The 27904-nt window shown below is 45.3% G+C and overlaps 1 protein-coding gene across 2 annotated transcripts; it reads right to left on the bottom strand.

Moving 5' to 3' along the window:
* Positions 1 to 565: 565 nt before the first annotated feature.
* LOC141129437 (beta-1,4-galactosyltransferase galt-1-like) lies at positions 566 to 26424 on the bottom strand. 2 transcript variants are annotated; one of them, XM_073617475.1, is made up of 2 exons: positions 25826 to 26424; positions 566 to 6140 (listed from the first exon to the last, which is right to left on the bottom strand). In XM_073617475.1, the coding sequence occupies exon 2, from the start codon at positions 6114 to 6116 to the stop codon at positions 4857 to 4859; it is 1260 nt and encodes a 419-aa protein (XP_073473576.1). In that variant the 5' UTR covers positions 6117 to 6140; positions 25826 to 26424; the 3' UTR covers positions 566 to 4856. The 2 variants fall into 2 exon arrangements, with proteins under 2 accessions (XP_073473576.1, XP_073473583.1); XM_073617482.1 differs by having other exon boundaries at positions 25938 to 26423.
* Positions 26425 to 27904: the final 1480 nt, after the last annotated feature.

Here is a 27904-nt window from a genome sequence, read left to right as displayed (position 1 = left end):
TAGGGATGGGAGCGCCCCCCCCCCACTTACTGTAACCATAACAGGCCACATGCCCTCAACATGGGGGGTGGGTACTGCGGGGCAGGGGGGCTTTGCCCCTCCACCCCAGAAGCACCTTGGTACTGTGGCTGTCGGGGTCTGTGGGTGGGGGGTTTATCGAAATCTAGAAGTCCCCTTGAACAAAGGGGCCCCAGATACCGGCCCCCCTCCCCATTCACCAAAAAAAGTGTCAAAAAGTAATAAACACAGGGACAGTTTTTGACAAATCTTTTATTTAAAAAGATAAATAAATAGTGTCCTGCAATGTAAATCAAACACGACGCCGGCTGCACTATGGAGGAAAATCTCTGAGGAACGTTTCCAACACCTTGTTGTATCTATGCCACCAAGAATGAAGGCCAAAGGGGGTCCAACCCGCTACTAGCACGGGGGGCCTAATAAATTGGCCGGTGAATGGATATTTATCCCTAAACTATATGAAGTTTTCTTCTGCAAAATATTAGATTTCGCTTTGATGAAAGTAGATGGACATTAATGGGTCCTCATCTTTCCATTAAATATCATGTTTCTGATTTTTTTATTGAAAAATACTCAATAAGAAATTTTTATTTATAAAAAATAATAATAATAATAATAATAATAACCCTCACGGGTACTCCTCATTTTACATATAGCCCCTCCCCCCTTTTATTCTTTTCCTATATATCCACTTTGAAGTCACTTACACCATGTATCTAGTTCATCCCCTTCCAAGGGTTGTATTATATATTTCCACCACTAGAGGTCAGCACTTCCCCTATAAGTCACAATGCATGTGAATCCACGTAAGGACCCGCCCCTTTCTGGCCAATTTTCTTTACATGTAAAAATGAGTATATTTTTCGCTAGAAAATTACTCGGAAGCCCCAAACATTATATATATATATTTATCAGAGACCCTAGAGAATAAAATGGCATTTGTTGCAATTTTTTATGTCATATGGTATTTGCGTAGCGGTTTTTCAAACGCAATTTTTTTGGAAAAAATACACTTTAATGAATTTTAATGCAAAAAAAAAATACAATATATAATCCGATTTTTGTGGGTGAAATGTAAAAAGATGATGTTATGCTGAGTCAATAGATACCTAACACGTCACGCTTTAGAAATGCGCACACTTGTGGAAATGGCGACAAACTACGGCACTTAAAAATCTCCATAGGCAAGGCATTAAAAGTTTTTTAAATTACTAAGAACCCACAAACATTATATATATATATTTAGCAAAGACCCTAAAGAATAAAATGGCAATTGTTGCAATTTTTTATGTCACATGATATTTGCGTAGCGTTTTTTTAAACATAATTTTTTGGGGAAAAATACAATTTAATGAATTTTAATGCAAAAAAATAAAATACAATATTTAAAAATCTCCATAGGCGACGCTTTAAAAGTTTTAAAATTACTAAGACCCCACAAAAATTATATATTTTTTTTTTTAGCAAAGACCCTAAAGAATAAAATTGCGATTGTTATGGTGGTGATGGTGTTATATACACATATATATTTATCAGAGACCCTAGAGAATAAAATGGCATTTGTTGCAATCTTTTTATATCAGATGGTATTTGCGCAGCGGTTTTTCAAATGCAATTTTTTGGGGGGAAGAAATACACTTTAATCCATTTTAATGTAAAAAAACACAATATATAACTCCATTTTTTTGTGAGATATAAAAGATGACGTCACGCCGAGTAAATAGATACCTAACATGTCACACTTTAAAATTGCGCATGCTTGTGGAAATGGCGACAAATATAACGTTTGCGGCGATACCTCACATGTGTGGTGCAAACACCGTTTACATATGCGTGCGCGACTTGCGTATGCGTTCGTTTCTGCGCGTAAGCACTTTACTTTTTTTTTTTTTACACTATCCCTTTATTTTTTTATATTTTTTTACACTATCTCTTTAATTTTTTTATATATATATATATTTTTTACACTATCTTTCTAATTTACAGTTTTTTTTTTTTTTTACACTATCCCTTTAATTTATTTTTATTTTTTTTTTTTTACACTATCCCTTTAATTTATTTTTATTTTTTTTTTTTTACACTATCCCTTTAACTTTTTTTATTTTTTTAATCACTTTTATTCCCATTAGAAGGAATGTAAACATCTCTTGTAATAGAAATAGGGAGTGACAGGTCCTCTTTATGGAGAGATCCGGGGGCTATAAGACCCAAAATCTCTTTTTTACCTTTGAAAGCAAAAGAAGAAAAAAGAAAAAAATCTGATATTATACTTTAAAAAAAAATAGTTTACTTCCTCCCTAGACAGGAAGTGACATCATGACGCCTCTCTGGTCCTCCTAGATCATAGAGGTGATTGGAGACGATCTGGTCTTTCCTCACCTCTATGGTGAGCTGTTTCTCGGATTAGCTGGAAAAAAGGGGAAACGGAATTTCTTTTACAAGGAAGAGAATTGCCGGCTTTAGAAATAATACATCGGGGTTATGGCTGATTAGACGGCAAACCACTTCAAAGCCGCAACGTATATATATACAGGGCCTGGAAAAAGTATTCATACCCCTTGAAATCCCCCACATTTTGTCACGTTACAACCAAAAAAAGTCAATGTATTTTATCGTATTGCGGTGGTGAAGTGGGCGGAGTATTCTCTCGGCAGTAATGGAGAAGCTCCTATCACAGAAGGTGGGTGTGTCCACGCATGCTAATTATATAAAAAAGGAACTAACCACTTCCCTGCGAAAATCCGTATTTTTTTTTTTTGCTAGAAAATGACTTCGAACCCCCAAACGTGATCTATTTTTTTTTTTTAAATCAGAGACCCCGGAGAATAAATTGGTGGATTTTGCTATTTTTTTATGTCTCGCGGTTTATTTTTTGGGGGAAAAAAATACACTTTTTTTTTTTAAACTTTAATACAAAAAAAAAAACACGAGTGACCCAATTTTTTAGTAAAGTATAAAAGATGATGTCACAGCGAGTAAATAGATACCGAACATTATTGTCACTCTGACAACATGTGACATGTGTGGTGCGATCACCGGGCACATATGTGTGCGATGGCACACGAGACCACTGGGGGGATGGGGGGCTCTAAAAAATGTTAGCTTTATAGCTATCACAAGGAGTGAACAGCGCCCCTTGTGGTGGCTTTGGGTCGGGACAGGTCCTCTTTATATAGAGATCAGAGGAGATCTACACAACGGAAACATTCGCTCATTAAATGAGTCATTTCCCTTCATATTCGTTATGTTAGAATCATTCGATCTTCCCGATTCCTTTGGATATTTGTTATTTTCAAATCCAATCGAATTTGAAATGGAAACATATTTCAAAAAAGGTATAAAAGGTGAAATAAGATGATGATTCCTCTACTTAGGCTGATTTGTAGAATAGAATAGAACAGAATATAATAAAACAGAATTGAATAGAATAGAACAGAATAGAAAATAAAGGAATGTAATAGCATAGAATAGACTAGAAGTCAGTTGATATACTGTAAGGTATAAAAGTGAAATAATGTGATGATTCCTCTACTTAGGCTGCTTTATAGAATATAATAGAAAAGAATAAAACAGAAAATAAAAGCATATAATAGAATAGACTAGAAATAAGGTGATATACAGTAAGGTATAAAAGTGAAATAAAATGACGATTCCTCTACTTAGGCTGCTTTATAGAATAGAATAGAAAAAGAATAAAATAGAATAGAATAGACTAAACGGAATCAAATAGAATAGGAAACAAAGAATAGAATAAAACTGAAAATAAATTAATAGAAAAAACAGAATGTAATAAAATACATAGAATAAAATAGAAGTTAATAAAATAGAACAGAATAGAATAGAAAATAAAGAAATAGAATAGAATAAAAAAGAATAGAATAGAAAATAAAGGAATAGAATAGAAAAGAATGGAATAAAATAGAATAGAAGATAATTAAAAAAATATTTTATTATATTATTTCTATTTTATTCTTATGTTTTCCAATCTACTCTTTTATATTATATTCTATTTCTTTATATTCTATTCTATTCTATTCTATTCTAGTATATTCTCTTCTATTCTATAAAGCAGCCTGAGTAGGAATCCTCATCGTATTTCCCTTTTATACCTTTCTGTATTTATTACAATATGTTTCCATTTTGAATTTGTTTTCATTTTCAGATTCAGTTCATTTGTTTCGTTCTCATTTATTTTGGATCCATTGAAATTTGTTACTATTGTGATTTGGAAATTTGGATAGATTCTGAATCTCCGAATAACGAAGATTCCATGTGAATTTCTATTGGTAATGAATGTCTATTGGAGCCGCGATCTCTCCTCTGTCCTCCAAGGCAGCCAATCATAGAGATCTGTGCGATCGGCTGATTCCCGAACTGTGCCGGCCGGGACAACACAGAACTGAACCCGGAAGTGAGGAGATTTGCTCCCGGCTTCATTCATCATAGAGGGGTTTGTAGAATGGATGTTCCTCCATCTCCTCTGTGGGCAGCCGACCATTTCCAGCAGTCCCGGGGCTCCTTGGTGGAAGAGGAGAACCTGTGAACGGAGGCCGGTGGAGGTCGTACGTATACGGCCTAAGGACGGGAAGTGGTTAATCCCCCCACCAGTTTTGTACCTCTGTCTGTTTAATGAGCACTAGAGGTGAAAGCTAGAAGCAGAATTCAGGACCAACTGTTCATACTGTCCATGTCCATAATGATGGTCATGTTGTTCACGTTCACCAATTCATCACATGGATCTTCTTAGCAACAATTCCCACCAAGAAACGTTCATTGAGAAATGTTCTGTTTTCAGTCACGTCCTGGTCTTTGCATTTCAGAATAGTTGGGAGGATCTATTACTGAGAAAAAAGTCTCTGAATCACCTTATCGACGTTGGGCACTAAAGACATATTGTACCTTCTCAATATATCATCGGGAATGAGGTGTTCTGAGGTGATGTCGTTCCTCATTTTGTGTCTACAGTGGAAGGTGATGGCCATACCTGATTCTAGATTCACCCAATTTCTGCTGTGTTTCAGAGCTGAGTGGATGGAGGTCTGAAATACGTCCCTGGGGTTCACAATCATTTTGCGGCTATTAAAGACCTTCCAATCAATAGGTTCTCGAAAGCTGTGACGGAGAATATTGACCCCAGGAACGTGAGACCACAGGTCAAATCCAGAGATGCTGACTGAATTTGGGAAGACGTGATTCTCAACACAGAAGACACTTGTATCTGGGTGTTTATTCTGGAGATTCTCCATCAGGGATGACCAGTCCCAGTCCTTGACTGGAAAAATAATTTCATCAATGTCATTGAGGAGAACAAACTTACTTTTGTACATGTTCCTGTATAGACAATCATTTAGGGATGCAGTTTGTCCAAAATATCCAATCTCAGCATTGAGTCTTTTGGAATATCGCCATTCTATTGTTGTCTGGAGATGGCGGTCTATTGGCCATGGCACCACCTCTAGAGTTCCTTCATCAATGTAATGACGTAACACCTTATCTACATCCTGGGAACAGTTGGTGTTATAGATGGTGACTCTGGAGGCCCCCAGAATCTTGTACATCTCAATACTCTGGATCATCTGGAGGACATTGTTGTAGTTTCCATACAAAGTAGAAATACAGACGGTGAAATTGGAGGAGATTGGTTGTGGTGGACGGTTCCTGACTTCCAACAAAAGATTCTGACTTTTATTTGTGGAATCAGTTGCAGAGAAAGACATATAAGTGTAATCACAGCCAGAAGGTTCTGCACATAGAAGATCTGCTGTTCCATATGGGAACCCAAATCTGTCACTGTGAAGATCTATTTCTGCCCTGACAGAGATGTTCTGATTGGAGGAACAATGAAAGATACAGTAGAGTTCCTTCACAGATATATGGATGATGGCGATGACCCGGACTGATTGGCCAAGTCTAGGCTCATAATACGGGGAGATGATAAATGTTCGACTGTCCAGAGCTGTAATGGTGTCTGTGGCAATAGGAGGTCCATGAGATCTCATCTTCGGATGTCTGATTTCCACATAGTAGGAGTAAGAAATGACAACAATGCAAATAAATATGGACATTGTGAAGAATATGACTCTTTTATATTTCCACATTCTGTTCTTCTCAGGTGATCACAGCTGTAAGAAGATAAGAAAGAGAAAGTAAGAGCATAAAATAAGTTCAGTGAGGTTTAAATCTGTAATCTCGATTCAAGTGAAATTGCCAATATACTCAAGTCCCACCAGTCTCTGTACCAGAGGAGCTTACACTCTAATATCCCAACATTACACACTATTATCTGTTTGCCTCATGTAGGAGTATAGCGGCAAAGCAGCTTTCCTGCGCGGGATCATGTATCTAATCCAGCACTTCTGGGTAGGGGGTGCGCGCCCACGGCCGCCGTGCCGGATGTAATTGGTCACAGTACAAGCCGATCTTCAGGTGCCGGCACCCACTGATTGATTACCAGCACCCACTGTTAAACGAGGAAGAGCTCTGTAAATGTAGAGCTCCGTCCTGTCAGAGGTTCTGGTTTTTGTTTCCCTGCAAAACACATCCCTTAGTAAAAACACCTCACCGTGAATGCACCAAGTACTGATAGGCACACTTTTAACCCCTTGATTGCCCCTAGATGTTAACTCTTTCCCAGCCAGTGTTATTAGTACAGTGACAGTACATATGTAGCACCCTCTAGTGTGTGCTACTAGAGGTGAAAGTAGGCAAACTATAGTCTGGCCCAGGGATAAGCCTGAGCCATGGAATCTGGATCAGGGTTACTAGCGTTCAGGGCTGGATGACTCTTCCTGGCAGCTCTCTGGTCCCTCCATCCATTTCTAGAATGTTGGAGAACATTCCAAAAAATAGTGGGTGGAGGCCAGGGGGGGTTGCCTTGAATATTTAGGGGCCCTTAGCCAATTTCCAGGTTGGGGGCCTGGCAGAGAACTAAGGAGCTCCTAAATAGATATGGGCCATGCCAGCAGGGGAGTCGGGTGGAAGATGGAGAAGCAGTGCTGAGGAGAGGCTTTCGGTTGCCCTTGAGGGACCCCTGCTGGGGAGGGGTTTTTACCTCGGGCTTTTTATTGATCTTTATGTAATCAGTGCAGTTTGAGTTGTGTCATGTTCTTATGGCTCTTGAAGTTGCATTTATGAATGAACATAGAGTTGGTATTGGGAGGTGGCCATGATATTGTGATTATGCGGCTTCCACTTTCTGATTGTATTTAACATGCACCCGGTGAAGAGCAGGGACACTCAAAATTGTTGTGTATTATACATGCTTATACATTAGTAAAAGATTCATGTAGAGGATGAACATGAGAGGGGATGGAGGGTTGGGGTACTGGAGGTACTGGTGGTGAGGAGGAAGAGGACAGTGGTGCTAAAAGTAAAGAGAAGGTTTGGGGTGCTGTAGGTGAGGAGGAGGGTTGGAATGCTGCTGGTAGTAGGGAGGGTTGGAGTGAGGAGGAGGAGAGTTGGGGAGCTGGAGGTAAGGAGGAGCCTTAGGATGCTGGTGGTAGTAAGGAGAGTTGGGGTGCTGTAGGCGAGGAGAAGGGTTGGGATGCTGGTGGTAGTAAGGAAGGTTGGGTTGAGGAAGAGGAGGGAGGTTGAGGAGTTGGGGGTGAGGAGGAGGAGGGTTGAGGCATTGTGGTGAGGAGGAGGAGGGCAGGGATGCTGATGGTACTAAGGAGGGTATCGATGCTGTAGGTGAGGAGAAGGTTCGGGATGCTGGTGTTGGTGAAAAGGGTTAGGATGCTGGTGGTGGGAAGGAGGAGGGCTGTGGTACTGGCAGTAAGGAGGAAGAGTGTTAGGGGTACTGTAGGTGAGGAGGAGGATTATGGTGCTGGTAGTGGTGAGAAGGAGGAGAAGGGTTGGGGCCCTGGGGGTGAGGAGTGTTGAGGTGTTGCTGGCAAGAAGGAGGAGGAATGTTGGGGTGCAGCTGGTGAGAAGGAGAAAGAGTGTTGGGGTGCTGGTGGTGAGGAAAACAAGAAGCACTGAGGCGCTGCTGGAGTAAAGGAGGGTCTGGTGCTGGTGGTGAGGTGGCTTTAAGGAGGGGCATTTCTCCCCTCCCCAATACAAGAGTACAAGTGGATGATCTACTTCCCGCATTTTAGAGGGAGCCCAAAATGCAACACTTTGTGGATGTTCTGTGGACAACTTTTTTTTTACTGATGGTGGCAGGACCCCCCTGATGACCGATGTACCTCCTGTCCTGTGATCTCTGAAAGGAGTTTTTACACCACAGCGACCAGGCCTGCCTGCTGGCAGAACTCACAGACAGCTCCTAAACCACATGATTGCTGACTACATTGGAATACGAGGAGGATTGGGGTGCTACTGGTAAGGAGAAGATGGAAAAGGGCAATTATTTTATAGTCAGGGCAATTATTTATTATAGTCAGAGCACTGGAAGCATAGCTGCAGGGGGGAAAACTATGGCTGTAACCCACCACAATGAAGGAGAAGGAGGGGTTTGCAAAGTTAGCCCGACCCCTCACTGAGCTCCTGCAGACCAAAGTGGATGAGGAAATGCAAGAGACCTCAGAAGGAGTTTATAAAACAAAAGAACCCCCGAAAGTCCTGAGCCTGATGAACTGCATGTTGATGTCTGCAGATAAGAGTTAGGTGGTGGACTGTATCAAGAACATGATGGACACCTGAGGCCTGTCGCTTTTGTGGGCCGGAGTCTTACCCCATCTGAGAGAAACTACCCTACTCATAAGTTAGAATTCTTTGAAGTGGACAATCGTGGACAAGCTGAAAGAATACCTGTATGGGGCAGACTTCAAAGTAAGGACCGACAACAACCCGCTCACATATGTACTTACCACGGCCAAGCTGTATGCTACTGGACATCTATGGTTGGTGACACTGTCTGGGTTCATCCGGAAATATTGTTCTGCAGTCAAGAATTGTGATGCTGATGCTTTGTCAAGTATACTCTACAACACAGAGCCTCCTAGGGAAGGATGGGCTCAATTGAAACCAGATTGAGTTCAAGCTTTGAGCCAAATGATAGAGTACAGAGATAGAGGGGCAGCTGGGGCTGAAGCCATTGGTGTCACTGCTGCTGGTGTCCCAAAGTCCTACTACGACTTAACTTAAGTGAGAGATGAAGGCCTTCCAACCATCTCCAACAGAGACTTTAGGAAAGTACAAGTAGATCACATTCTCTGTGGATTATCTTTAGAAGCTTTAGGGGAAGGCCATTCATAGCCGCTATTAGCTGCAGAATTTTCTAAAGAAGCCCAGCTAGTCCATAAAGAGTGGGAACAGTTGCAGCTGTCTACCGAAGGTGTCCCTCAGACGAGCTGTAAGAAGGATGGCAATTGTTCCTCCTAGAGAAGCATAGGGGAATAGTGCTAAGACTTCAAAGCAAATTCCTTAAACAACTGTTTGACACATTGGGCATCCAGAAATCAAGAACAACACCATCTCACCTTTAAAGGCGTTCCATAGCCAGAGAGGTTTAATTAAACCCCCCTTAACCCTCCTTAACATGTTGGGGACTAGGGATGGGCTCAGGCATGTTCGGATCCTAGTCCCAACCCACCTGAGCAAATGCAAGAAAGCCGTCACTGGACATGGCAATCACAAGCAGCCTAGTCAGGTGTGTGTATGTGCAGCTGCGGGCCGGGAAATGCCCCACTGCCTATGATTGGCGGTGTGCAGTGACGGCTTCCTGGCAGGTTTGCTCAGGTGGGTTGGGACTAGGATCTGAACACGCCTGAGCCCATCCCTATTGGGGACATTTTATGCAGAAAGAAAGCAACATTTGAACAGGCACATCTCCTCTAGTGCATGCTTACAATAGTACAGAGAATGACACAACTGGTTATTCCCCTTATGGACTTATGTCTGCTTCAACTCACAGAGGCTACGTGGAAAGGCTTTGCAGGAACCTAAAGACAGCCAGTAACTTCCGGTTCCGGCGCCGCATGGAGTAGCTGTCTCTCCTCACAGCTCCCGCAACCAGGACAAAAAACCTGCCTATAAAACCGGCCCTGAAGCCCGAATCAACCCTCGGCCACCTCAGGCACCTGTACCCAACACATGGACCGGTTCGTGGAAGTCCGCGGCCCCCGATCCAATACGGCCCAAACGGCGCCGCCGCCACAGCCGCAAATCGAGGCCCCGGCTTCGGCCTACACGGACCAGCAATCAGTCACGCAACCAGCAGATATGGAAGTAAGTGGCTGCGCAGCCCCTCACGCATCTCCACAAGCTCCCCAAGCTCAGCCAAAACCCCAAGACGCCTCTCCTTTAGCCCCTCTCTCCCAGGCCTTTCATACATCGGCCTCCACTCCACAGCATACAGGGGACCATAACACAGAGCGCATCGCACAAGCAGTTGCAGCCCTCCTGTCCCCCATGATTGCAACATCTGTGGAGAGAGCTGTAAATGCGGGGATGAAACAAATTAAAGCCCAGCTAGGAGAGCATAACACCAGGCTACATGATCTGGAACACCGCCTTTCCAGTATGGAAGAAGAGATGTACCAAGCCCAAGCCACGGAACAGGCGCAGGACAAGACAAACCAATACATAATACAAAAACTCGACGATTTGGAGAATAGGTCCAGAAGGAGCAACCTGCGATTCGTGGGGTTACCCGAATCGCTACAATCATCGGCTCTAACAGACTTCTGCTCCCATCGCATCCCTGAAGCTCTAGGCTTAACGGGCCCCTGCGCGGTGGAACGCGCCCATAGAATGGGACCATATAATGAAGAGCGCAAGAGCCCTCGCCCCATCATTGCCAAATATCTAAACTACGCAGACAAAGCCCTCATTCTCCAAAAATTTAGACAAACCCGCACACTCCAAATTGATGGTGTGAGAGTCCTGATCTTTGCCGATTACTCCATCGAGGTCTCCAAGAAACGCAAAGCCTTCCAACAGATATGCACAGAACTCTTCAAGCAACAAATCAAATTTACTCTAGCATTTCCAGCCACCCTACGCCTCAAATCCCCCAACGGTGACCAGTTATCCTTTCAGGATCCACCAGAAGCGGAAGCCTACGTGCGATCGTTACTATCCAACAACCAACAGCACACCCCCTCCAAGGGCACCCCACTCAACCGCTCCCTGGACCAACGGAGCCCACGCAAAGACTCTCCCAAACGCTTCAGACCCTCTTTTCCGGAACAGCATCGCTTCACTCCTCGCTGAACTGTAACTCGCATCCGCAACCGCGGACTTCCCAACTTACGGGCAATTCCACAACTTGCCCCCACTCAGGTCTTTTTTTCTTACCCTCCTTCCACGGTATCACGTAATGTATAAAGCTATATTGTTATGATTGGCTCTCAGTTTTAAGAGGCATTGTTATATTGTTCTTTTCTCCTTTCCAGAATAATATTTGTTTTGAAAACAGTTTTTTTTTACACGGCTATGTCCTCCTGGCTCCACTGTGTACGGCAACATGCAACTCCCCCCCCCCCCAAAGTTCTACTTTCTATCCTCAAGTGCATGCACAGACCTCTGTCACCCTTCCACGGGCTTTTCGGGCCACACTCCATAACTGTCCTGTTATGGGAGCTGACCTACACAGTGAACCCATGCGGAAAAAAGCAAAGTGCTTAGGCTTAATGGTTATGTTACTCCCAATGTTACTTCCCCTCCATGGTTTACCTCCCCCCTCCTTCTACCCCCTTCCAAGGGGCCCAAACCATCTTCCACATACATCCAATGTGACTCTTGACCATTATGCAAATAGCACGAATCCTTCTATAGCTGGTGTCTTAACCCATCATACACAAATTGGTAAATTGACAACATCTGCTCATACCCCTCACAACCCCCCCCTAACATGAAAATAATTTCCTGGAACGTAAAGGGTCTCAGATCCCCTCAAAAAAGAATGAAAATTCTCAGGCATCTTAAACGGCTCAAAACAGATATAGCCCTACTCCAGGAATCACACCTGCTAGCCTCAGACTTCCACCGTATGCAGAAGCTCTGGGTTGGCACTGTTCTAGGATCTGAGGCAGCAGGACGCAAAGCTGGTGTCCTCCTACTCATCCACAAAAATCTCCCCTGCTCAATCCTGTCGACAAAAACTGACCATCAGGGCCGCCTGCTCACCACACATGTCAAAATAGGCTCCAAAGAGCTCATAATCACAAACGTTTACGCCCCCAACAGCCCCAACAAACAGTTCTACTCCGAGCTCTCCAGTTGGCTTCTAGAAAACACTCACCTCCCCCACCTGATCGGAGGGGACTTTAATGACACCCTTCATCCGATAGACGACAGATCCTCATCAAAAAGTCCAAACCCACGATCCACCACTCCAGCCCCTACCCTCTTCGCAAACACCATGGACTCTATCCATATCCAGGACCTTTGGCGCCTCTCCCACCCAACAGACAGGGAATTTACATTCTACTCCAACCCTCACAAAATATTCACAAGGATTGACTACTTCTTTGGCTCCGACAACTTAATTCCTTTCCTCCAGAACACCACCATTCATGACATAACTATCTCCGACCACGCACCTATAGAAGCAACTCTCGACAATCTAAACCTACCCCCACACCCCAACATCTGGCGATTTCCTTCTTTCCTCCATAACAACACTGATTTCCAACAATACATGTCTGATGCATGGACGGAATACTCCTCCAACAATACCCCCCATATACACGACCCCAATCTATTCTGGGACGCCGGTAAAGCCTACCTAAGAGGCCGTATCATCTCCTACGCAACCTCCTTTAAACGCAACACCCTGTCTAAATACAAAGCAGCCAGCTCACGCCTACACCAGGCACAACGAGCTCTATATACCTCAGACTCCCCAGCCAACCGAATGGAATGGCAGGCAGCTAAGAGGGACTTCGACACGTGGGTAAACACCCTGGAACACACCAAACAGACCCACTTAGAAGCCTCTTTCCACAAATTTGGAAACAAAGCAGGCAAACTCTTATCCAGACTGTGCAAAGGCCCTTTCCGCCCCACCCACATTACATCACTCCGCGACAGTACAGACACCCTTCAATCCACTCCACAAGCCATTAACAAAGTTATGCAACAATTTTACTCTACACTTTACGCCACAGATCCCATAGATACACAAAAAGCACGCGCTTTCTTAGGAAAAATAAGCTTACCCAAGATCTCTACACTACAACTAGAAACCCTTAATGCCCCCATAACCCCCACTGAAATATCAACAACCATCCGCCACTTGACTCTCTCCAAAGCCCCTGGCCCAGACGGCTTCACTAGCGAATTCTATAAGACTCTCCAACCCCTTCTAGAACCCACCCTCCTCCAAGTATACCGGAATATCTGGTCAGGGGGTACGTATTTGCAGTCAGGGAACCAAGCTCTTATAAAACTACTATCAAAAAAGGGCAAAGACCCCCAAGAACCAGGCTCATACAGACCCATATCACTTCTCAACCTAGACGTGAAAATTCTCTCCAAAATTATAGCCACTAGGCTGGCTGACATTGTCCCTTCCTTAATCCACCCCGCTCAATCAGGCTTCGTAAAAGGTAGAACCGCCACCCTCAATATTCGTAAAGTCATGATGGCCCTAGAACACGCACTCCATCACCCAAACACCAACCACGCCATTATCACATTAGACGCAGAAAAGGCCTTCGATAATGTTAGCTTCGACTGGCTTTTTATGACAATGTCAGAAATGGGTTTCTCTGGCCCTTTCCATCACCTCATCACTGCCATGTACACAGCCCCATCAGCAAAATTAGTGGTAGCAGGCCTCATGTCAGAAGAATTTCGCCTTCACAAGGGCACACGCCAAGGATGTCCTCTATCCCCACTCCTCTTTAACATCGCCCTAGAACCCCTGTCTAGATATTTAACACTAACAGCCCCCTTACATGGCATAAAAATAGGCACACATGACCTACGCACCTCTCTATTTGCGGATGACGTCCTCATTTTTTCGGCCAACCCCCCCTCTGATATGTTAACCATCAAAAAGGTGTTTGATGAATTTCGCTTGTGCTCCGGCCTGCGCATTAACTACAGCAAAAGCGAAATTCTCCCCATAGGCACACACTCTGTACCACAATGGGCCCAAAAATCTATCTTCCCAGTCGCAAAATCCCATATCACATATTTAGGGATAAAAATAGGAAAGCTTCCCTCCTCGATATATCATTTAAATTACCCTCCTCTGCTGTCGAAAATATCTCAAGAATTAAATGCCTGGATGGACCTACCCCTCTCGCTCTTGGGAAGATGCCACCTAATAAAAATGGTCAGTTTCGCAAGATTACTATACCCACTACAAACTATTCCATTACTACTTCTTCACAAAGATGTATCTTTGCTCAACTCCTCCTTATCCAAATTCCTATGGCGAAACAAAAGACCACGCATTGCTCAAAAAAAACTATATCTTCCCAGGCGCGAAGGGGGCATCAGTTTACCGCACATTAGAATGTACAATATAGCATGTTTGCTTAGAACCAGCATAGATTGGATAACGCAATCCTCCCGCTATTCAAACTTCTCCCTGGAAACGGACATGGCTCATCCCTACTCGCTAGCAGGTCTCCTCCACTGCAGATGGAAGTCAGTTCCCCCCCCTCACCAACATAATCTATTGTTGAGAGACACAGCGGTGGCTTGGAGAGAAGCTAGAAAAATACTAAAGATATCCCCTTTCGTGTCTTCTCATCTCCCGATTCAAGGAAACCCGGCCTTCCCACAGGGGCTAGACCACAAACCTTTCAAAATATGGGAACGGAAAGGCCTAACAAAATTCTCCTCCCTTTGCAACATTCAGACGGGTCGACCACTGCCTTTTACCAACATCGCCGAATCCTTCGCTCTTCCCATCTCACATTCCTTCCATTATGGGCAATGCATCAGCTTCCTAAAGGAGACATGTACACAAGCAGAGAAAAGGTTTCCGACAAACATCATAGACCAAATGATATCAAACAACTCATACAAAACCTCAGACATTTACAAACCCCTCCTACTCAAATCATCTCCACCTCTCTCTACATCTTCAATAACAAACTGGACTAAAGATTTCCCAGACTCCAACCTAGTGGAAAAAATCGTGCAAGGCCTCAACTCTGTACAACAGATTACACCCAATGAAGTTTGGAGAGAAACGCAATTAAAAATATCCCACAGAGCTTATATGCCCTTTTCATCGTCAAAGACGGACACTAGCAAAGCCCTTTGCCCACTATGCCACCTCCGGAAACCTACCCTAGCTCACCGCTTCTGGAGCTGCTCATACATTTCAACTTTTTGGGACCAAGTTCTTGCCTACATATTTGAAGTGACCCTATTAAAATTACCCAAAGACCCGCTACTCCTCATATTCGGCTACTGGGATCCTCTACTCCTACCCTGGTCAAACCTCGCCAACAGCGACACAAGCCCCTCAGGAAATCTGAAAGTCAACGCCCCACACAAAGGATGGCTCCTAACCTGTCTCCTAATCGCAAGAAGGACTATCTTAAAACATTGGATATCTCCACCCCACCCCAACATTGCACATGTCAAAAGAGAGCTTCTACATCTACTCACCAAAGACCGCATTAATACAGACTTCAAACAGAAAACCTCCTCAGACCGCTTCCACTCTAAATGGCACATCTTTATGCTCTCATCTCTTTCTCAAGAAGAAATAGCAAATATGAACCAATCCTCCTTCTCCTACCACGACTCCTACCAGCAGCTACGAAACAAATAAAAAAAAAAAAAAAAAAATAATCCTCCCATAAGAGGTGTCCCCCTGAACCATCCTTAACCATCCGGACCGCTACGTGAGCTACTCAACTCACAAATCCAAGATCATCAGCAGTCTCACATGAAACCTAAAGTCTACCAGCTATCTTACTCGCAAAATGTTCGCAATATGGCACAATGTCTATGATCAACCGGTCACTATACCCTCACAAATTGTCACTCTCTCTTTCATCTCATGCCCCCCCCCCCCTCCCACCCCTTCCCTGGTTTGAGTTCCCATCACACCTACAGGTATTTGATTGATATTAAATAAGTTAGTACTCGCATAAATAGTAATAATTGGTTCCATCCAGGCTTCCACCACATTACTCTATTATTACTAGGTTTGGGATCTGTTTAATCTGTATAACCGTGTACCGAACTGTATCTCATATCTGTGAATGTACAAGTACTTCAAACTATCTGTACACATCAAAATATTTATATACACCAAAATATCTGTATACAACACTGTATTTTATACCTTCTGTTATATGTTTGAAAAGCGAAATAAAAACTTTTTGAAAAAAAAAAAAAAAAAGACAGCCAGTGATGGCGAACCTTGACACCCCAGATGTTTTGGAACTACATTTCCCATGATGCTTATGCACTCTGCAGTGTAGTTGAACATCATGGGAAATGTAGTTCGAAAACATCTGGGGTGCCATCGCTGGCCTAGGAGAAAGCTGGAGGCACTTATGACACCAGATGTCAGGAAAGGATTCACCTGCTGGTGGCACTGTGGCTTCCAGATCTATGGGCTGCAGTTGCTGTGTCCACCAGCAGGTGCTTCTCAGCAGTCAGAGGCTGACTGTCAGGAAAGGATTCACCTGCTGGTGGCACTGTGGCTTCCAGATCTATGGGCTGCAGTTGCAGTGTCCACCAGCAGGTGCTTCTCAGCAGTCAGAGGCTGACTGTCAGGAAAGGATTCACCTGCTGGTGGCATTGTGGCTCCCAGATCTTTAGGTTGCAGTTCTGGTGTCCATCAGTGGTGGACACCAGCGGGTGTCTCTCGGCAGTCAGAGGCTGACGTCACCTTCTGCAATCAGGCATTACCTGATGCTGATTGCAGGGAGTGTATTTAAACATCGTGCATGCTGTGCCTCATTGCCTTGGTATATTCTACATGTGCCCCTGATCTGTGTTCCTAAAGCCTGCATAATGTCTTCTGTTCCTGGACCCTGACCCGACCCAGCCAGGTTCCTTCCTACCCGGTCATTCTGTTCCTGGTTCCCTCTCCCTGTCCTGTCTTGTTCCCAGCTCCCTCTGCTTGATCACCCGTGTATGACCCTGGCTCTGTTACATTTACAATCTGGTTATCCCATTCTCTGTATATATTTGATTTAGGCTGTCGTTTATTGTGTTCACTGTTCATTTGGTCTGCTGGTTGTGTTACACTGTTTACTGTATATGAGGTGTGTTTTCTTTGTGTTATTCACTTATCTTTTAATAAATTATATTATTTACACTTTACCTGTGTCAGTCCACACATATTTCTGGTCACACAGGTTCCTGACACCAGAGGACAGTGGAACAAGAAGAATTATCATATGAGAGTTTGGGCTCATGATGTTCAGCCAGGAGAAAAAGTGTTGCTGATAAGCCTGGGACCCTCTGGAAGTCATAAGATAGCTGACTGGTGGTGTTCCCAGCAATATGTCATCTGCAAACAGTTGCCTAATCTTCCTGTGTACCAAATTTGTCCGGAAGGACAGGACCTCTGAAGACCTGGCATCAAAACTATCTACTGCCTTTGAGTGAAGCCATAAGGGTGCCTGCCAGAATTGAGATGCCCTCACCCAGAAGGTCTTCTCCCAGGCAAGTTCCAGTTGCCAGATTGCAACCTTCACCACCAGACGCAGATGAGGGAGAAAGCAGTGAGGGGAAGATGCCTTTATGGATTGGCTATGGCCCTCTACACATACAGATGTCACTCCATCCTTTCCCCTTATAGCATCAAATACAAGTCCTCATAGGCCTGGGGCTGCAGAGTTTTTTTCTTAGGGTCATCAAGCAGAGAATCGGGAAGAGATGCCAACCTCACTAGGTGCAAACAATATAGAGACTCTCCAATCACCTTCAGAACTGGGTGAGGAGTCTCCAGAAGAGGGGCCACCAGAACTAAAAGAACAGAAACCACAAAGAGCCATCCATACATCTAAAAGACTGACCTATGACACCACCTTGGGTGAGAGTTCTGAGGAAACTATTGTTGCCACCCAAAGGACTCACAAAATGTAAAATCGTCCCATTCCAGTTTCAGTGGAGGGTGACTCACCCCTTGACACATGACACATCTATTGTCAAGGCAACCCCTCTCCCTCTAACAAATGGTTTGAGGTTCCCTTGCCAGGTTCCTGTTATAATGCAAACCATTTGCTTGCTTTTGTGTGACTACTTACCTAATTTTGCCTCCCATTGTTCATTTGAAGCTATGGAACAGGTTGTGCACATTTGTATGTTACTGGACTCAGCCCCTTCATTGGGGACCAAAGGTTCTTTGGTGGGGGAGGAGGGCGGGTTGACAGGTGCTGCCAACCAGCTGGAAGAGTGAGCTGTGCAATCAGTGCCACTCTCCTCCTCTCTCCCCCTCGCCACTGCAAAGTCACAGATCAGCTAGGCTGTAATCGGGGAAAGGTGAAGCTGTGGGCTGTGTGTAAATTCCCACTCTATTCTGCTCCTCCTCTCACATGGCAGCAGTGCTTGTGCCAAACAGCGCAGGGGAGATAACTTGCTATGCAACCACACTGGATCATGGGACATGTAGTCCACAAGCAGCGCTGTACAATGGAGGCTAATGGGCTATGGACGTTAATTCCCCGGATTCCCTGCACACCAGGGGAGCTGAAGAAAGACTTTTGCCTGGCTCTGAGAGGGAAATTTGAGGGTGGACCTGTTGAGGAAACAGAATGGTGTGGGACCGTAGAGTACAGACTTGCTGGTGGGGTGTCTGTGCCCACATTCAGAGACTGAACCTGTGAGAGCCTGAGGACTAAGCCACAGAGAGGTCTTTCGCTGTGCTGAGACCAGAGCTGGAGAGACCTGTTGGCATGTGAGTGCCTACACAGAGAGAACAGAGCCTTGTGAGTACCCAATCATGAGGACAGAGCCAGCAGGGACAACAAACCGCCAAGTATTCTGGACCAGATCCATTGTGTTTATCCCATTACTGCTCCTTAGCAGCCCAACAGTCATCTATTGTGTGCAGTTTTAAAAATACAGCAACAAGTGCACCACCGTACAGACAGGCCCCGATGTTAGCTGACTTAAATTTGCTAATTAGGCACCATGGAACTTTACAGTGTATACCCACCCGCTCTTAAGGGTTTAAGCACAGAGTGCACACAAGGACACTTTTGGACCTATTCTCTGACCTGTTTATTGGGTTGTGCATGTGTTTATTTTGCATTGCCATAACATACTTATTTGATCTACCATCAAGCAGTCTGTGGCCTATTTTCTGGCCTAGGCGATCTGAGCGGAAGTTCAGCCCCCCTCCCTCCACCTCCTGGGACGTCACAGGAGACTGCAGGTCCATTGTGAAAGTACAAGTACAGCGCTACAAGCGCATGCTCAGTAGGAAGCCAGCTGTGAAGCTTCAGAAAGTCACAGTCAGCTTCCCACATCCAAAATGGCAGCGCCGGGGACTCAAAGATCGGTGAAGACCTGGCCTGTGTGAGAACAGTGCTGGATCCCTGGACTGGTAAGTGGGTGTTTCTTAAAAATCAGCAGCTTCAGTATTTGTTTGTTTTTTCCAAGGCAAACTTCCTCTTTAAGTAGATGTAAACCCAACCACTCAAAGCAGGGCTGTAGATCATTTTTTGTCTGGGGGGGGGTCAGCAGCAGGTACCAATTAAAAGTCTTTTTAAATAAAATAAATTCCGCCAAATTATAAAGACCGGAAAAAGGAAAAACAATATGTATTGCCCCTAGTGAGCAATCACATCCTTAATTGTATTTTATCAGATCCTTTAGAAAATCAAACCTGATTTCAGTTTTTTCCTTCTTCCAGTTTTTATGAACGCTGTTGGCTCTTGTCCAGTATTAGTGTCCAAACTGAAGAGGTGCAAAGTGTGCAGCCTACCTACAAGGAGATGGTGCCCTTTGCACCTCCTCAGTGAGGTTGGCTAATTATGGTGCAAAGTGCATCATGTTGTGTCAGACAAGGGGGGGAACGCACTGCCTACCACAGAATGGTGCCCTGTAATCGCCAATCTTACTGGGCAGGTGCAAAGGGCGCCATCTTGTGGAAGGAAGCACACTCATTGTGTTCACATTAGCTTCATTTTCAATTAATCACAGAATGGAAAAAAAACAATCAACTGAAAAATGACCAGCCTTGAGCCTTGAATACACGGACTTCATCGTATATCACAGGACACAGAGCCACAGTAATTACTGTATGGGTTATATAGGCACCTTTAGGTGATGGACACTGACACACCCTGGACAGGAAGTTTAGCTCCCCATATAACCCCTCCCCTTACTGGGAGTACCTCAGTTTTTTCGCCAGTGTCTTAGGTGTTGGTCACGAGTAAAGATGTGATGTGCTGAGCTCCACTGGAATATTCCTTTGCTGGGGCCATCTATGTAACTGGATCCATTCAAAGTGCCTTTTTAGGCCGAATTGTATGGTACCCGGACCTCGTGTCAGAAGAAACAAGGTTTTGCCTGTAACACTTCTCTTTCTAGAGAGCTGGACCCCGGGATCCAGTATTTGTTTTTTTCAGCCATATTTCCTGGCGGGGTGCTTTACGGATCCAGGGGTGTGGATCCCCCGATAAAAAGGAGCCCCGGTCACTGAAGGTTTTTTAAACGGATCCCACCATGAGTGGTGAAGATTGGGTCTGTCTGGTTTACCACAGAACCCTGCAGCTGGATAAGGTAAGTGGAGATTACTAAGTAATTTTCTAATTCTTATGGGTTTTCTCTTTTAAGTAAAATGCTGCCATGCCTAAAGTCGCCACCGGGGGCTGTCAGGAGCACATACCTGATTCCATGCTTGTCAGTCTCACTCTGTGTCATTACAAGCTGCACACTTCCTCCAGCCCTAGCCCAGGTGGATGGGGGGCTTTTCTTTTAGAATCCCCCACCTGGACTGTTTTTTCTTCTCTCCAGGAGGCCGAGGGAGTATGGATCAGTCGGCGGTATGCCGCTCCCGCCGCCACTGCCATAGTATGGCGGTTTTCTCCTCCTCTCCTTCACCCCAACCCTTCCCCTGCATGTCGATCCAGTCGGATCGGAACCCCGCTCGAGCGGGAAAGCAGTTCTTTTTGGAAAAAAGTGGGGGGGGGTGCAGTGGGAAGTCGGAGGGAGAGGGGGCGGGGCTGAACATGGCACTGATGTGCTCCAATGTTCACAGATGCAGGGGCTGTGTAGGCTATAAGTACACCTTTTGCAGGTGCATTCAGCTGATGGAGGGGCACAGAGCAGACAGGGGCATGTGAGTGTTGGTGACACAGGTATTCCCAGGACACGTTTATTTAAGTATCAGACTGAGCCTTGATAGCAGTGGCAGTTGCTGGACTATTTTGCTCAGCAGTGGGTGCATTTTCTGGTAGTACCTCTGCATTTGTGCTTAGCACTATGGGCAGAAGGGGAGGTACAAATACCCCAAAAAACAGGGGCTCAAAGGGATCTCCCTCAGGCTCCGAGGACCCTACCTCTGCAACGCCACCCCCACCGAAAGGCCTAGGGAGGCTGGTCAGATCGAGCCATCGGGGTTGTCAGGGGTTGCAACTGCTTCCGGCATTTCAGCCCCTGTATATATTACAGAGGAGGTTTTCTCCTCAGCCATGATTGGATTGGAGGAAAGATTAGCAGCTTTAATCGCATCTTCACAGAGTGGAAGAAAACACTTTAGGTCCCCGTCTACCCCCCAAGACCCTCAAACAGAGGAACAGTGGGAAAGGGAAGATGATTCCCCCTCAGGGGACCGTGAAGAAGCTGAAGACTCCTCTTCCGAGGAATCAAGTGGGGAAGGACCACTGAAAGATTGATGGTGCAATCTCTTACTGAAATGGTCCGCTCCACATTTAAGCTACCCTTAACTGAGTCGGTTAAGTGGGTAAAGTAACCTTTTGCCAGTTAAGAAAAGGAGTAAACGCCCCTCATTTAAACGGGTTCTTTCTCCAGTGCCAGGGGCATCAGCCTCCAAGCAGTCACGACGGCCTCCACCGTCAGGTTCAAGAGGTAAACCTCAGAGTCAACCCCAGGGACAAAAGAAGTCTTACAAGTCTTACAAGGTTACAAACTAGAGTTCCGAGAATTCCCATCTCCTCGTTTCCTCAGGTCAAATGTTCCCAAAGATCCAGAGAAAAAGAAGTCTCACCTTCAAGCGTTAGACCGACTTTTGTTGCAAAAAGTGATCATGGCGGTCCCCATGAAAGAGCAGGAGTTGGGGTTTTATTCAAACCTTTTCACGGTTCCAAAACCAAATGGAGATGTCAGGCCCGTTCTAGATCTCAAAGATCTAAATCGGTTCCTGAAAATTCACTCTTTTCGTATGGAATCAACCGGATCAGTAGTCTCCATCCTACAAGGAGGGGAACTTCTGGCATCAATCGACATCAAGGATGCATACCTGCATGTACCTATCTTCCCCGCTCATCAGAAATATCTGCGTTTTGAAGTGGAAAACCTTCATTTTCAGTTTGTAGCTCTACCTTTCGGTCTAGCTACTGCACCTCGGGTGTTTACAAAGGTCCTGGCCCCTACTCTGGCCAGATTAAGGGCCCAAGGTATACCAATTATAGCTTACTTAGACGACCTGCTCTTGACAGATCAGTCGGTAGCCCGCTTAGACCAAAGCATGGTCACCACAGTCAACTACCTGAAATACCTAGGTTGGGTCCTCAACCTAGAGAAATCTGCTTTAAAGCCAGTAAGAAAACTAGAGTACTTGGGTCTGGTTATAGATACAACCCAGAAGAGGGTGTTTTTACCCCAGGCACAGATCAGTGCCATAAAGGAGCTGGTTCAGGTGGTCAGGGCGAAGAAGGGTCTTTCTATTCGCCTTTGCATGAGATTGTTGGGAAAGATGGTGGCTTCATTCGAAGCAGTTCCCTATGCTTAATTTCATTCGAGACTGCTGCAAAACAGTATCCTGTCTGCTTGGAACAAAAAGGTCCAGGCGCTAGATTTTCTGATGCGTTTGTCTCCAAAAGTGCGCCAGAACCTCAGTTGGTGGTTGATACCCGAGAATCTGTGCAAGGGGAATTCCTTCTTACCAGTAACCTGGAAGGTGGTAACAACAGATGCCAGCCTTTCGGGTTGGGGAGCAGACCTGGAAGAGAAGACTGTCCAAGAGAAATGGTCCAGAACCGAAAGGACCTTGGCCATCAACATTCTAGAGATTCGGGCAGCGTACCTAGCCCTAAAGGCCTGGACATTCAGGTTGCGGAATTGTCCTGTCAGGATCCAGTCCGACAATGACACAGCAGTGGCTTATATCAATCACCAAGGGGGCACCAGAAGTCGTGCAGCCCAGGAAGAGGTAAACCATATCCTAACCTGAGCAGAAAAGCATGTGCCATGCATATCGGCAATCTTCATTCAGGGGTAGAAAATTGGAAGGCGGACTTCTTAAGTCGCCAGCATTTGTTTCCAGGGGAATGGTCTCTTCAACCTGACATCTTCCTGGCTATATGCCAAAGATGGGGGATCCCGGATGTAGATCTGTTTGCGTCCAATTTCAACAACAAGATCGACAACTTTGTGTCAAGTACAAGGGATCCACTCGCATACAGAACAGATGCGTTGGTGACTCTGTGGGACCAGTTCTCACTGATGTATCCATTCCCTCCTATTCTGCTGCTACCTCGACTTCTTCGCAGGATCAAGCAGGAAAGGAAGTCGGTAGTTCTTGTGGCCCCAGTGTGGCCCAGAAGATCTTGGTATGCAGAGATCGTAAAAATGGTGGTAGGGGCCCCTACCACCACGTCCAGACCTGCTATCGCAGGGACCAGTGTTCCATCCTACCTTACAAACGCTAAATTTAACGGTTTGGCTATTGGAACCCACACCCACATTCTGAAGAAGCGTGGGCTTTCAGGCTCAGTAATTTCTACCTTGATTAATGCAAGCAAGCCGGCCTCCAGAGTCATTTATTATAGAGTCTGGAAGGCATATGTCTCCTGGTGTGAATCTCGGGGTTGGCACCCCAGAAAGTATGTCATAGGTAGAATCCTTGACTTTCTGCAAATGGGGTTAGAGTTGAAGCTGGCCTTGAGTACCATCAAAGGCCAGGTCTCGGCCTTATTGATTTTGTTTCCACGACCACTTGCTTTGCATTCTTTGGTCCAAAGCTTTATACAGGGGGTAACGCGGCTTAATCTACCTTTAGAGCACCCCTGAACCCTTGGAACTTGATTTTAGTTCTGTCGGCGTTAAAGAAACAGCCTTACACATACAACATATTCCCTTGGTCCTGTTGACAAGGAAACCAGTTTTTCTGGTAGCCATATCTTCTGCAAGAAGGGTATCAGAATTGGCTGCTCTTTCTTGTAGGGAGCCATATTTAATCATTCACAAGGATAGAGCAGTATTGCGTCCTCATCCTAATTTTTTGCTGAAGGTGGTTTCAGGTTTTCATCTAAACCAGGATATTGTTCTACCTTCATTTTTTCCAGAACCCTGTTCTACGGAAGAAAAGTCACTACATTCTCTGGATGTAGTGAGAGCAGTCAAAATCTATTTGCTCAGATTCGGAAAACTACTGCTTCGTTTGTATTGCCTAAAGGTCCTAGGAAAGGACAGGCAGCGTTGAAATCTACTATTGCTAAGTGGATTCTGCAAGTAATTATTTAAGCTTATGGTCTGAAGAGGAAAGTTCCACCTTTTCAAATCAAAGCGCACTCCACCAGGGCTGTTAGTGCTTCGTGGGCAGTGCATCACCGGGCCTCCATGGCTCAAATCTGCAAGGCCGCAACTTGGTCTTCAGTCCATACATTCACCAGATTCTATCAGGTGGATGTAAGAAAACATGAGGATATCTCCTTTGGGCGCAGTGTGCTGCAGGCAGCAGTATAAGGTCCTTAGGTCTGATTGCACCCTACATTTGTTTGTGTCTCCCTCCCCACAGTTGGCATTGCTCTGGGACATCCCATACTGTAATTACTATGGCTGCCCTGTGTCCCTGTGATATACTCCAAGAAAAGGATTTTACAGGTAAGCTGTTATAAAAATCCTATTACTGCCTAGGAGATACGGGGAGGTGCACTACAACGTGGGAAACCCTCAATCCACGCACGTTTCATGCACCTCATTCAAATCAAACCCCCCCTTGCAATCTGCAGTGGGTGTCAGTGCTATCTTAACGACAACCCAAGCAAAGGTTGCAAAACACTGTTTTTTTGCCAGCACCGGATCCCATTTACAAAACGACCATGCGAACCGGTTGTAGTGCGGTTCCAAAATTGGTGCATGACTGACTTTGGTGTGGTTTGAGCCCATTCAAAATGCCTGCTTTCACACTATAGTTTTCATGTAAATCGCACAGGAACTGCACCGCATTCCTGTGCCATTCACATGCGATTCTGCGCGGTGTGATTTGAGCCCATTTTGAATGAGCTGAATCGCACCGCATCGCACCAAAGAAGTGCAGGCACCTTTTTTTTTAAAAACCAACCCTGCGATCTGGTTCAGACAAACACTGCGTTTGCGACCTTCTTTTGGGGAGTTGTTCACTTTGAATTGACCACCTGCAGCAGATCAAAAAACACAGTGTGATTGCAATGCGGTGATGGAAATGCACAGGGGGTCACAGCTTTTCCTGTACCACATATGTATGAACCAGGGGTAAAACAGGGCCAAGGCATGCCACTGAGGGCAGCAGAAAGTCCAGCCTGGCATTGGCAGACATGTTGTGGTGCCAACTGATGAATCAGTAAGCCGGTGAGCACCACAACAAGCTTGCCGGTGCCAAGCTGGACTGTCGGCAAAACAAGCATTAGAAAACTCAGCTTAGCCTCAGTCATCTGTCAGTAACACAAGCAATGCAAAATTTCACCCAGCCAACCTCAATCACATACTTTGCTAGTTGGCACACAGAATCGCACACAGTCTCTCACTGACTCACCATTACCTGGTATGAAGAGCAGAATGCCAGCAGCAGCACAGCAGTCTGAGCAGTGGTGAGTCTGAGGACACTCTCTGAGACTCTCTGAGACTCGACCAGAAGAGAAAGGGGGACATACCTGGACAGGACAGCGGCAGTTCATCCAGGTGGGGGGCCGGCGGCTACACAGCACTTTACCAGCACTCTGCGCTCCAGAGCCCAGGCAAAGCTCCTCTCCCAAGCCCAAGGTAGGAGTGGCACTGCAAGCCAACAGGAATACATGGTGTGCATTGGACAGGAATACACGCACCTCCCGCTCCCACTGTGCTGCCTGGTGATAGATCTGTCAGCCTTCAGCCCGAGCCGGATAGACCGGCCTGGCGGTGTACCACAACATGGGTGCGGGTATGCCTAATGATCTATTACACTTGCTGCAGAGGCTTTATTACACTCTGTGTGCCACTGACTGCAGTGCTGCCTGCCGCTGGTGCCATGTGCGGCTGCAGGGCAGGGACACCATGCATTTCATTTTTGCCCCGGGGGGTTTGAACACCCCTGACTCCCCCCTTATCTACGTCCCTGACTCAAAGCTCATAAGATCTTTAACAAGATAATATCACTGGTGAATACCCTTCCCTCCTCCCACCCCAAATTCTTCAAGAATAAATCTCTTCCCACCCCATATGACATCCTCCCAGGATTGCGCCCCATGGGCCGATGTCAGATCACTGTACTGGCCCACTGCCGGTACCATTTGTCCACTGTGACCAATCCCAGCAGATCACATGACAGTTGTACACAATGAAAGTCTTTGATTCGTGCTTTACATTGTTTACTATTGTGATGAGCTCTGTGATTGGTTACAGTCATCACATGGTACAGACAGGGCCAATCACAGCCCATCTGTACCATATGATTAGCTGTGGCCAATCACAGCTAATCACAATAGTAAACACTGTATCCATAGTTTTCATTCAGAAAAAAATGGTTGCTTATAACCGTAAAGTTCACAGTTATATGCAAAAATCAATCCCTACACTAGATAATAGTCTCTTATGTGGGCACCACCCTTCTGACTCCAATCAGTTCCACACCTGCCTTCGGGTAGGATGAGGGCACTATCTTCATCAGCTGTCTATGGGTCACACATGTCCCCTTCTGCTTTGACCTTTGGGTCAGAACACACAAACTCCCAAAGTAATGCCCGACTTCTCTCAACTTCATCATAAACACATCTGGACAGTAACCCTCACCCCCTCCCCCTTTTCAGGATGTGCAAAGCAAAATAATGGACATTCACTTTAAGCACTGCTAACTAAAATAAAACCTTTCACAGTAATCCCTGCAACCTTCTCAGGACTCACAAAGTCCACCATCATGGATCCAGCAAATAATGGACTTTCATTGCTGGGAAAAAAACCTTTCACATACATAGGGTCCCTTTGAACTTCACACAAGGCACCTCATCTTTCAGTTGTAACCAATTGCACACATATTTCAGAAGAGGACTTTCTTCTCAGCAGAGATCAGAAGACTCCAAGCAGAAGAAGCTCTTCTTGTGCCAGTTGGATCCTTCACCAGTCTTGAGATTGAGCTCCAAATGTTGAATTTTTCAAGGACTCTGTTGTGACCGACTCACCTCTCAGCAGAATGAGTTTTAGTTTTTTTTGCTCGTGAAGGTGATACGGTGTTCTGTCCATACAGGTATTGTCATAACAAGGAACCCAATGGCTGTTAGCCTCCTGGTTATCTGTTGCAGTTTATCAGTTTATGCCTTTATTTCCTCTTAGCTGCTGTAGCGCACTACTCCCTTGGGAGCTGCTGTTAGTTGTTCTTTACCTTTTTTGTCAGTGTACCCCGTTCTTCCTTCCCATGCAGCATCAAACACCAAACAGTCTCTGTAGTTTATAAAGAACTCCAACTTTATTCTTGCACTCAGAATAATAAAGCAGTATTAGCAGAGGATATGAGATGCCCATAAAAAGATTCCTGGTTCCGGTCTTTGATTATATATACTCCCCATATATGAACTTGACCAGCATTACTCTGAATAATGCTGTGGGTGCATGATTCCAAAGTCCTAGGCCATCACCACCTACATCCTGA

The sequence above is a fragment of the Aquarana catesbeiana genome, linkage group LG01, assembly GCF_042186555.1.
Source record: "Aquarana catesbeiana isolate 2022-GZ linkage group LG01, ASM4218655v1, whole genome shotgun sequence".
NCBI lineage: Eukaryota > Metazoa > Chordata > Amphibia > Anura > Ranidae > Aquarana > Aquarana catesbeiana.
This window is presented reverse-complemented; position numbering and strand designations above follow the sequence as displayed.